General features: G+C 41.6%; 1 protein-coding gene and 1 long non-coding RNA gene across 15 annotated transcripts in view; one reads left to right on the top strand and one right to left on the bottom strand.

Annotated features, from left to right (window-relative positions):
- The window catches only part of dlgap1a (discs, large (Drosophila) homolog-associated protein 1a), a 615,703-nt gene that overhangs the window by 402,315 nt on the left and 200,925 nt on the right, over positions 1-12,463 (top strand). For all 14 annotated transcript variants that reach the window (XM_069921771.1, XM_069921770.1, XM_069921766.1 and 11 more), the window contains one exon: positions 1,771-1,985. In XM_069921771.1, coding sequence (XP_069777872.1) covers positions 1,771-1,985 — 215 coding nt within the window. The remainder of the gene's footprint in view (positions 1-1,770; positions 1,986-12,463) is intronic.
- The window catches only part of LOC138755566 (uncharacterized), a 109,562-nt gene continuing 104,722 nt past the window's right edge, over positions 7,624-12,463 (bottom strand). The window contains exons 3-4 of the long non-coding RNA XR_011352395.1: positions 10,292-10,360; positions 7,624-8,696 (exon numbers count right to left, since the gene is read on the bottom strand). This is a non-coding gene — a long non-coding RNA (uncharacterized lncRNA). The remainder of the gene's footprint in view (positions 8,697-10,291; positions 10,361-12,463) is intronic.

The following is a 12,463-nucleotide window of genomic DNA, read 5'->3' as shown; positions in this document are numbered from 1 at the left end:
GTGAATCATTCGGCCAAATTTTCAATCACCCTCCTGTTTCTGACTCATTGCCTCTTTTTATACAACCCACTACATCAGCGAATTTGTAGATGGTGTTGTTGTTGTACAGAGCCACACAGTGAGTAGAGAAGGGGGCTAAGACCACAGCCCTGTGGAGCTTGGTACTGATGGAGATTGTGGAGGAGATGTTCTTACCAATCCTCACTGTCATAACTCTCTTGTTTTTACCATGCTCTGAAGTTCAGTGGCAGAGCTTAAATATCTAGGAAGCTGCACCAATTAAAACAGACTCAACCACAAATTTTAGATGAGATAAAATTGTTGCATGCCCCCTCAGAGAGGGCACAAAGCTCTAAGATTGGCTTAGAGTGAATGCATCCAAATGTAATAGTAGCTTCAGGCTACTGGTAAACTTTAGCCAAGTGCATTTAGAATAGCTCAGCAATAAGAAAGACCTGGCTAAAAAAGGGGCAGGAATTAGCCCTAGTCACAGACACAAAGTAGGAAAGGAATGAAAGGAGAACGTTGTATTACTTGAGAGGAAACAGAACCTGAATGATCAGGAACAGAATCTATCTGTTTAGAAGTAAGAAACAACAGAGGCAGATTTACTGATTTAAAATAAGTTTTGAGGAGATCGGAAAACAATATTTAAAATCCTGAAGGGCAATGTACATAGACAGATGTCGTTTCTAGTGCCAGATGGATTAAAGTCCAGGGAGTACAGAATGTAGGTGATTGGCAAAAGAATCAAAAATGGCATGAGAACAAAACATTTTTTTACATGGTGAGTGCTTAGGATCTGGAATCCAATGTTGGGATGGTGATGGAAGCAGATTCAACTGCTGAATTCGAAAAGGGGATAAAGGGAAAGAATTTATAGGACTGTGAGGAAAGGCCTGGAAAGGAGGATGAAGAAAATTGTTCCTGCATAATACTGGTACAGATGCAATAGGCTGTCTGGCCTCCTTGATGCTCTAATCATGGTGTGAGTCTGTGACCAAATTCCTACTTTCAAACACAAAACACAGGGTGATTACTGAAATTAATAGTGGGCTGAGATCTCTCAGCCACCCTCATATTGTGATGAGGTGATGTCTTCCTAGTTTCTATGTTCTGGAAGCTGAATGGTGAAACCCTGTGCCTAACAGGTTATCGTGTGGCTTAACACTGTGAAAATAACCAATCAGAATAATTCCTAACTATGAAAATCCCTATCTTTATGCACAATTTTGAAAATTACAATATTAGTCCATTTAGAGCCAGGCAAACATATTGCTATGATTCAAAACAAATCAGTAATATTAAGTTTTTTTTAATTACATCATACTTCCCCTTTATTGGCAGTGTGCTTCTGGATTCAAATGAACAGGGTTTTACTTCCCAGAGCCAAGCTCTGAAATGGCAAAGGTTCACCAGGTAGCATCCAAAGTCCCTAGGAATTCAGCAAGTTCAAACTCTGTCTGTGGAGTCAAAAGCCAAAGCACAACGGGGAAACCACAAAGTGTGATCAACAGTTCTGCTGAGTGTTATTTATTGCCTGATTTAGTACAGATGCTTGATTCCATCAGTAAATATTTATAAGAAATATAGTGAATATTGATATTAATTATAAACTAGGCTTACAACCTCATTTAAGTCATGATGTACATTCTTCCATCAATGTCTGAATTCCACCAGATGTGAAATATCTTCAAATATCAGTATCTTCAAATCTTTGACAGCTAGACCCAAGAAGAAATGTCTCACATCTGCATGATATTTAACTAGGTTCCTCAAGATGAATGGAGTGGTTATTCTCCACAAGGCAAAGAAGATGAAATTCCTTGTCGACGAATGCGCAGTGGTAGTTACATTAAAGCAATGGGGGATGACGATAGTGGAGACTCAGACACCAGTCCCAAGCCTTCTCCAAAGATTGCTGCACGACGAGAGAGTTATCTCAAGGCCACCCAGCCATCCCTAACGGAGCTCAGTACACTTAAGTAAGTATTGCTTAAAATACCAAAGTTATTGGAATGTTTATCTTATGATGCGACAAGGGTGTGTTTAGTGCAGATTCCTGTTCACCCAGATGTGGGACCTCTTCCCATATTACAGAGGAGTTATGTTCCTAGAAAACTGTTTGTCTTGCAATTTTCTTTGATCCGAGCTTCCTTTTCCCATTGAATCCCATCCTATAAGTGAAAATGCAATCCTACAGTATGTTTTTCTCTTGTATTAAGTAATTTATTAGCAATAATAAAGTGACCTGCCACAGTTAATTTATCATCAGGGTTCACGGGAGAAAGTTGATGTCGAAGCAATTCAGGAGGGAAATGAGTTAAGCAGCTGTGACTGCAATGCAATGATATTATATCCAAGACTTATTGCCCCATAGTACTGAGTAACCGAACATAAAGTATTTTTATATTTGTTTATTTCCCAAACCTAAATTCTATGAGAGAATTTTATTCCATATCTCAACATTTTGGATGGATATTTGTAAATTTCTGTAACCCAGGGATCACTTGTTTTTGCAATTACTCTGCAATGGTTTGCTACAATTAGGCAACATACCTGATTATGTTAGAGATAGTTAAGAGTCAGCCATATTGATGTGGGAATAAGCCACATTGAAATATCTTATCAGATCTATGCTTCTAAAAAAATGAATAGAGTGAATATGGTTAAAAATAAACCAGACTTGGGGAATCACAAAGTATAATTAAATTGTTCCTGTTAAGTCCAATGCAGCAGTATGAAAGCTTTGCCGTGCATTGCATTTTACACGATCACTGTGCGCTTGTATTGGTTGCCATTTTGGATTTGTAATGGCAGCTGGACCTTCCCAAAAAACAAGGCAATGGAACTCAATTTCCTTTCCCATTAACTAGATTTTATTCTAATCTAAGGTACTCTAAAACATATATTCCACAACATTGTGTAGAAGTAGTTACATAATGCAGATACTTCACAAATTGATCATTTACATTTTTTCTTAAGCATTTTTGGATAAAGATTTAGTGGGCAAATCAATCCCACATTACTGTGAGTACTCACTCCAGGATAATAGGAACTGAATGTTATTGCAGTCTCTTACTGGAGATTTGTCCAATCTATCTCACATCAACTCATTTATTAGCAAAAATTTGATTTCAAGATTTCAGAAACCTACTGTTTTGTTTTCCTTTTACTTTCTCTTTCAGTTCAGTTCTGTGTGGGAACATTGTACATAGTTATCATGCATTGATTTAAAGATCCACTATTTTTCTCAAACATATCCCCCAGGTCTTATATGCAAAGTTGAAATTAGGGTGATAATGGTGAGTAAAGCTGACAGTAATCACCATCACTAGCATCACTGCCATCTAACGTTGGGGCCTGGTGGTGGGTTTGGGGGAAGCGGGGCAGTGGGATTAGTGTGGGGGTTGGTGGCAGGCTGTTGGGAGACTTTCCCAGAGGCCCACTGTCGGTGCCTGCACTGGCCCCATTGCCCAGCTCCTACCCAACAGCATGCCATCAGTCGCCACATGACCCCACCACCCCACTTCCTCCCTCCCCCCCCCCCACTCTTCACCCAGGAGAGAGCGGGGAAGTGGGACTAATGTGGGGACTGACAGTGGCAGTTTGTTTTTATAAAACATTTTCTGCTATAGCAAAGCTGCTTTACTTTTCTCTTGTAAATTACAGCAGTATTATTATTAAAAAGATTTTTCCTGTTGTCCTTGATGCATGTTTTGTCCAAGTTTTTTTCTGTTATACTGTAGCTCCACATTTCAATAACATTAAATGTTAACTCATAAATATATATTTTTTAATTTTTAATATTTCCTGCTGAAATGTGGCGGGGGGGGGGGATACTTATATAGGAATTGAAGTCATCATAAAAACTTCCTCAAAAGTAGGACAATTTAAATGAGATTCATTTTCTGAAGTGTACTGGACATATATAACATTTTGAAACCTGCTCTTCAATTACAGTTGTGGATGCAAAATGATAATGAGAGTTTATTGTCATTCCATAGTATAGATATGTACAGATGCACCAAAGTTCTTGCTTGCTACTGACAAGTGCATAAGATATACCAACTACAATGGTCAATATTAAATGACCATAAAATGCCAAAACATAAAAAGACATAACAAATATGAAAGAACAGATGAATAAATATTCAAAGTTGCATTTTGTGTGAGAAAAACAAAAGTGATGTTTCAATAGTTGTTGAATGGAACAATGAACTGGAGATTGGATCGAACATACTGTAAATGTTGGGCAGACTCTTCGATACATGGTTGTGTTATGCACAGTTCACACTCAGAAGCCCCTTTCATGCAGTGAAAAAGCCCGACTGTAAAGGCAGAAATTCTCCGCCCTTACGTCGGGAGACCTACCCCATGAATGCGCGGTGGCTGACGCCAAGGCCCTGACTGCAATCCCTCTTGGGGAAGCATCATCAGCAGAGTTCTGCGCTCCACGACCCAGCATTAATGTAATGCCGCCGTTAGCAGGTGGCTAGGGGCAGGCTGATGACGTTGCGATGACGACGTCAGCCCGTGACCCATCTCCCCTCTCTCTCCCTCCCACTCACCCCTCTTCCTCCATGACCCCTGCAGGGCAGGGTTGGCCAGTGCAGGCGCTGGTCTGGCACCTCACTGGGCCACTTTGGCCTTCGGGGCCACTTGTCAGTGGCTCAAAACGTGGCAGAGCAATGGCTGTTTTCCCTACCCACAATCCCCCATGAGCTGAGTGGTCCCAGCTGCGTGGGGGATTAAGGGTAGGGAAGATGGCTATTGCTCTTCTGCGTATTTATGACAGGCAGCGCCATGGCACTAGTTGCCCCACCTCCATCGGCTCCAGAGGGTGCTACAAGCCACCGCTCAACATGAATGCGACACAAGAGCAGCCTTTTTGGGCTGCTCCAAGAAAGGCAAGTTTATACTTTTCCCTCCGCGCTTATAGCTGGTCTCCAGGAGGAGGGTGGTATGAAAGGGCCTATTAGCACTCAATGTGAAAAGGATATACGGTCACTAAGTAAAATATTAAATTTAAACCACTTCATAATTTTTTCTTCTCATTCAGAATTCTCCACACATCAGTTGAGCTAACCCTGGGTTTATATGGGATTGAGAATGAGTGGAAGCAGGTGATCACATTACAGGTTTCATTTGACAAAAGGCTAAACGTTTTTCTTTCATATGCTACAACTTAAAATAGTTTTATAAGATATATAAAAAATAAATAACTATTATTAATGCCCCATAAAACCCCACTGCCATTAAAATACATAAAAGTTACTCATGTAATTCTCCATCTTATGCATGCAGTTTTGGGCATCTCATTATTAGAAAAGATTTCAAAGCCATTGAAAGTATCACTGGGATGATGTCAGGTAAGGGAGACTAGACAACGACAATCAATTCCATGCAAACAGAAACAATATCCATTGAAACTTTAATGCATTTAATGTTATGAAGGGATTTAATTGAATAAATAGAGAATATGTTCTGAATCAGCGAATCAGTGATGAGGTAACATTAATTTGAAATTTACACAAAAATAAAGAGAAAGACCCGGAAGGATTACCTTGCAAGTCGAATTGCTAAATCATGGAATGTTTTGGCCTAAATCATGGAATGTTTTGGATATAAAGATCTAAACTGTATTGGTTAACTATTTGAGCCCAAGAAGATACTGGGCTATAACAAAAGAATAGAAAATAAAATTAGTTTTACATACAAAAAGTATATAAAGCAAAAGAGTTATTACAAATCTAATGAAACAAATTCTTCTATGCTGTAAATATATGTATTCTAGGAACAATAGGAATCCAGATTCAAAGAGCAGAAAGGTTTAAGAGGTGGAAAAGATTATACATGTTGGGAAGAGGGATTTAAAGACCAGCTCAAGTATTTAAATAGTGGATTTTTAATAACTTAAGGGTATTAATGATGAATTAAAAAATAAATCAAAGAAGGGCATTTAAAATCTGCCAAAACAGAAGGTTCAGTATTGAGTTGGGAGTTAATTCTTTGTATCAAAACAAAGTTTATTTAGGTTTCAATAATGGGCTGGCACTTGCTGACCAAGCAATGCAAACAACTAGACAAGAGCACACTATCAGATGGTTGAAGGTTCCTTAGAGAACTTCTGGCTGGCTCCACTACATGCAGCAACTCCTTCTTCAGGAATGAGTTAAATGTAAGATGAGTGAATGTCTGGTCTCTTCCCTATTTCTGGGCCCACTAGCTTGTCTGGAGCAATCTGTAGATTGCAGAACCAAAGTCCAGATGCACTTTTTGTCACCTCTATATCTCCATGGTACCAGAGTTGACCAACTTCAATTAAATGAAGTTGCCAACCTTCACTTAAAATGTCAGTTTAGTCAGATTTATTGGTCTATTTATGTTATTTTTGGATATTTACTTTTTTGGCTAATTAACAGTTTAATGCATACATAAATATATTTTTTATATATGTTTTCCATTTTGCCAACCATTTTCCAAAATCCTTGATCATTGCGTCTGTGGGTGGGGCCTCACTTTCCATGACTGCAGCCCAATCACTAGTCATGGCCTATTCCATCTTGCAGCACTAATGGAGCCATGCAAATATAAAAGGCAGCCATGGGACTAGAGTGGGATACACAGAATATAACATAAGAACATAGGAAATAGGAGCAGGACTAGGTGAACTGGCCCATTGAGCCTGTCCCACTATTCAATAAGATCATGGCTGATTGGGCTGTGGACTCGGCTCCACTTATCTGCCTGTTCCCCATAGCCCTTACTTACACAATTCTTCAAAAATCATAAATATATTTAATAAGGCAACCTCTGTTACTTCATTGTGCAGAGAATTCCACGGATTCACTCCTGTCAGGGAGAAGCAGTTCCTTCTTAGTCTTTAATCTACTCCCCTGAATTTTGAGGCTATTTCCCTGTTCTAGTCTCACCTACTAGTGAAAACAACCTCTCTGCTTCTATCTAATCTGTTCCTGTCATAATTTTATATATCACCATAAGATTTGCCCTCAAATTAATATACAGGTAGTCCCCGACTTGTGACTATAATTGGGACTGCAGGATCGGTCATATCTCGGAATGGACACGTTAGAATTTTGCCCGCACATATGGAGTACCAAAGTATTAAAGCAATCAAATCTTATTTTCATCATAGATTTTTGTTGTATTTGACAAACTATAACAGTGATACAGGGCATGTAAGAGCCAAAATGTGTGTATTTACCTTGTAGATGACATCTGGGATCCATAGGCTTGGTGCAGCCATCTTGATTCCTATAAGCATGCCCAAGTCTTCGGTTGGCTTATGCACAGTGGTTTCACGTATTGGAATTTGGTTGATGCATGCATGGTGGGTTCACGTATTGGAGTTTGGTCGGCACATGCACAGTGAGTTCATATATTGGAGTTCAGTTCATGCAAGTACAAGAGTTAAGTGCCCTGATGATATAGAATTGACACCCTTAACTCTCGCACATGCATCAGCCGAGCTCCATTATGCGAACCGTGCATGTGCCAACTGAAAATGCACAAGAGAGACGTGCCCAGCCTATGGACCCCAGGACACTGACTAACAAGGTAAGTACGCACATTTTGGTTCTTACATGCCCAGTATCCCTGTTATAGGTGGTCAAATACAACATAAATTGCGTAAATATTTTCTTATATTTTTTTTTTATTCTTTCGTATGTGTGGATGGACTTAAGTCAAGTAGGTTGCAAATCGGGGAGTACCTGAAGTTCCAATACACTAAATCTCTCCTCATAAGCTAATGCTTTCATTTCCAGAATCACCTGGTGAATCTGCTCTGCTCTGCACTGTCTCCAGTATATCATTCTCATGTCAGGAGACCAGAACTGCACAAAGTACACAAGGTGCAACCTCACCAGTACCCTGTGTAGTTGCAGAAGAATCTCCCCGCTCTTAAATTCCATCCCTCTAGTCTTAAAGGCCAATGTTCCATTTGCCTTCTTGATTACTTGTGGCACCTGCATACTAACTTTTTTGCCATTCATGCACAAACACTCCCAGATCGCTCTGCACAACAGCATGCTGTAATTTTTCCTCATTTAAATAACAGGACAACCTAGTATTTTTCTTTCCGATGATGATGACCTCACATTCACTGACATTGTACTTCATTTTCCAGACCCTTGTTCACTCACTTAACCTATCTCTGCAGACCTTCTATGTCCTCTACAAAATTTGTTTTCCTACTTAACTTAGTGTCATCAGCAAACTTCAGATACACAACACTCGATCCACTCCTCCAAATCATTTGTGTATTGTGAACCAATCCCTGTGACACTCCACTAACCACTGATATTTTTTTCTGTCTATCCACCCGATAGGATGATGATGGTTCCTTTCAGACAGTTTATAGGGTTTGATATGAGGATACCCCGCTCCTCAGAAAGGAACAGCATGTGCATGAATGGATTTAGGGAGTAGGGGTTGCACAGGTCCAACATCCCCTCCCAGATCCAGCAGCATGGTGAGGTCCAAGACGGCTGGGGGAGGTTCTGTTGCAATGAATGGCCTGACCAAGCTTCGATGCAAGGGATGCCCTTTCCCCAGTTCACAGCATGTATTTGCTAGATGGCCGTTGACCTTACGAGGGGGTTCTTCCATCCTTTGACAGGTCTTTCTTTTCATTTTGCAGGGTGTCTAGTCACCTTCTGCATCAGGCAAGCCTGGGGGGGAGAGCTAGTTTAGTCGCCAGCCACTACATGGTACCAGCAGCACTCAACAAGCGTCCTGACAGAAAAGCACTGATTACCCACCAGAAAAACATCCATTTATCCTAGCTCTCTGTCTTTCATTGGTTAACCAATCCTCTCTCCATGAACTCCCTTCTAAGGATTATAGACTCCTTTCTAAACATAGAATATAGAAGAGTGCAGCACAGTGCAAGCATTTCAGTCCACGATGTTGTGCTGACCTATATAAACCTACTCCACAATCAATCTAACCCATTTTTCTTCTATCCACGAGCCTATCTAAAGGCACTTTCAGGTGGCCAAAATCTCCCGATGTAAAGCCGCATATTATGCCCATATGCGGCTGTCGGGAGGCCACTTGAAAGCGCAGGCAGCGCATGCGAGGCGAACCTTGTAACCCTCCTCCAGGAGGGATAATCACCGGGGCACTGAAGTCCCCCCAGCACCTGAATGCAGCCACCTGAAAGTGGCTGCTAAGGGGATGACAATCAGCTGGTGAGCGCCTGACAGCGTGAGCGCCTGACAGCCCCCCTCCCCGCTGCCCCTGCCCCTCAGTGTGGGACGTCAGGACAGGGGCAGCCAGCGTGGGCTGTCAGCGCTGGGACAGCCGGCGCGGGCTATCCCCATACTGATCCCACTTCCCCGCGCTCTCCCCACAGCCCCGTGTCATTTCCCATACTGATCCCATTGCCCCACTCTCTCCCCATAGCCCCATGTCGATCCCCATACTGATCCCACTGCCCCACTCTCTCCCCATAGCCCCATGTCGATCCCCACACTGATCCCACTGCCCCATGCTCTTCCCACAGCCCTGTATCAGTCCCCACACTGTGGGGAGGCCTGTGCTGGCTGTCCCAACACTGATCCCACTTCCCCACTCTCTCCCCACAGCCCCGTGTCAATCCCCACACTGATCCCACTGCGCCACTCTCTCCCCATAGCCCCATGTCAGTCCCCACACTGTGGGGCGGCCGGCGCGGGCTGTCCCCATACTGATCCCACTTCCTCACTCTCTCCCTATAGCCCCATGTCGGTCCCCACACTGATCCCACTGCTCTGGCCATGCCGGCTGCCCCACAGTGTGGGGACCAACACAGGGCTGTGAGGAGAGAGCAAGGCAGTGGGATTCGTTTGGGGACATTCTGTGACTGCCCGCGCCGGCCGCCCACAATGTGGGGACTGATACAGGGCTATGGGGAGAGCATGGAGAAGTGGATCAGTGTGGGGACGTCTCACGCTGGTTGCCTCAGCTCTGACAGCCAGCACCCCCAACCCTGACAGTCCAGAAGGTCAGGAGCCAGAGTGCACTCTGAGGTGCCTCCCGTGAAGCTGTTCCTTTCAAATGGCTAGCGCTGCGCTTTCAACGCTGCCACCTGAACGACCATTCCACAGGTCTGAATCCACTTCTGCAGGCGCATTCTTGGTGGAGAATGCACCTGAAGAAGCATTAAGGGTCTTTTAGATGTTCCTATTGTTTCAGCCTCAATCACCTCCCCAGGGAGTGCATTCCAGATCTCTGTGTAAAACAACCTTTCTCTGACATCTGCCTTAAACTCTCCTCCACTCACCTGAAACAGATGTCCTCTGGTATTGGTCATTGTCATCCTGAGAGAATGGTTGTGGTTGTCAATTCATTTCTACACATAAACACAAAGATTGCCAGATAATTAGGTCACAAGACAATTATTTCATTTCTCACTCTCAGCTAACCACAATATTACAGTCTTTTACATCTCTTAGCCTCTTCCCAATGTTTCTCATTCCACTACAAACGAGTCATTGAACCACCCTAGCTTTCTCACTGAGATGTGAATGAGCGAAACTGATTTTGTGATTTGTAGCAATATTAGCAGGGAAACTGGATTTCTGCTTTAATAGCCATTAGACAGTAAATTGATTTGGTAATTATTAATATCTATTATTCACCATCTTTGTTGACATAGGTTATGTAGAAACAACAGATCAAAAAGAATTGCTTAGATTTGGCTATTCATATCATAATTTTTGTAGAGAAAGAATTAGTAGATGAAAGAGAGTGAGGCCATGTTATTGAGAATAAAGTTTTAAAGAAAAATACTTTGGCGACAAATTGCTGTTCTGACAACAGAAAGCCAAATTAACATTCCTGAAGTAGATTTATTAAACCAATCTCATTCACCTCTCCCTCCAAGTGCATCCTTGCATTGTCTAATCATCTCCAAAAGAATTTAGATGAAAAAAATTTATTCCCAAAATTGCTTTCTATTAGAAAATAATTTCACATTCAAAATCGATGAAAGTTCCACATTAATCTGTCTTTCAGAACATTCACTAATTTGATTCCATGTTATGAATTTCTTAGAGGCCATCTCAAACATCTGCACAAAATTATTCAGCTTAGAAACTGGAAGTAAACCATTTTCTGTGTGCTAAATGGGTGCTGGGTTTTGCTCTCATGGCAGATCACAGCTGCGATCTCATTCATAGGCTGCCTGGTGAGAAATGATTGACACTATTAAAGTGAACTCTCTCTGGCAGCCAAACAGGCTTTCACAGACATAAGGGGGAAAAGAAAGGGAAAGGGATATCAAAATTCTTGGGGCTTGGAGGAATCAAGGGTTGGGGGGGAAGAGAGGAAATGGGGAAAGGGTTAAATGTCAACACTGCTATGAGATGGTGTTCTCCACACTATAGAAAAGCCTAATCAGTCCATATTCCACAAACTATCCACCGCCTCATCAATCATCATCAGGGCCACAGGGGTTCAGCATCTTATTCTAGGACAGATCCTGCAGCTTTTATGAGTTCTACCACTTTGTGGATCGGTAGCAAGTGAAAATCAGTTTGGCATTCTCAACAATAATGAGCAGGATTCTGCAAGAAATTGTTATTGACACTTCAAAATGGATGCAAAATATTTGTATATATTGTTTATACATAAAGAGCAGCCACAAATCCGGGTTGGATTATTCAATCCAATTTCTGGTCTGCTATTTTTGACAGTTGGCAATATTTTTTTATATTCCTCCTTCAGTAGAGTTTTCTGTGGAATGTGCATACATATATCTATGTTCCTTGGTCATTTTGTCTTGGACTATATAATCAGTCTGATCAGGAATTTGGAGATATTATCAGTATCTAAACACAGATTTTCATCTTAAGATTGTTTTAGTCATCTCACAGCACATACACCTCTCTTTATGTTCACTACTCATTGTTTCATCTTGTATTCATATGTGTGAGTTCTTAGACAACACATGGATGAAGGAAAAGGTTCTTTACTTTAAAGTTGTTGTAAACAGCACCATGAGGCTGCAAGTCTCCATTACAGCTCTGCATACTGTGTGTCTTGCTCTGTGTGGCAGCCAAGTATAATGAATTGGCAAGGAATTGCTAGTTGCATTGCAACTACGATCACTATTATTACACTCATCGTATCCTCTATGTTAACCAACTCTCCCTCACCCTGTTGTGGACTTCCTTGATTAGGCAGAATAGATTGTTTTTAGATTAAACTATTACACCCTCCATTTGTATGAGAAATTCAATCATATTGTGATCACTCTTTCTGAGAGGATCCCTCATTTATTCCACGGGACCACAGTTCTTTAATAGGTCCAGTGACATACTATTCAAGAAAGCCATTACTGGTGTATCCTTTGAAATCATCCTCAAGGCAACCCCAGCAAATCTACTCCAATCAATCAATGTGCATGTTTAAGTTTCTGATGTCAACTGTTGTTCCATGCTAATGTAGAGTT

The sequence above is a fragment of the Narcine bancroftii genome, chromosome 2 (genome assembly GCF_036971445.1).
Source record: "Narcine bancroftii isolate sNarBan1 chromosome 2, sNarBan1.hap1, whole genome shotgun sequence".
Taxonomy (NCBI): Eukaryota; Metazoa; Chordata; class Chondrichthyes; order Torpediniformes; family Narcinidae; genus Narcine; species Narcine bancroftii.
This window is presented reverse-complemented; position numbering and strand designations above follow the sequence as displayed.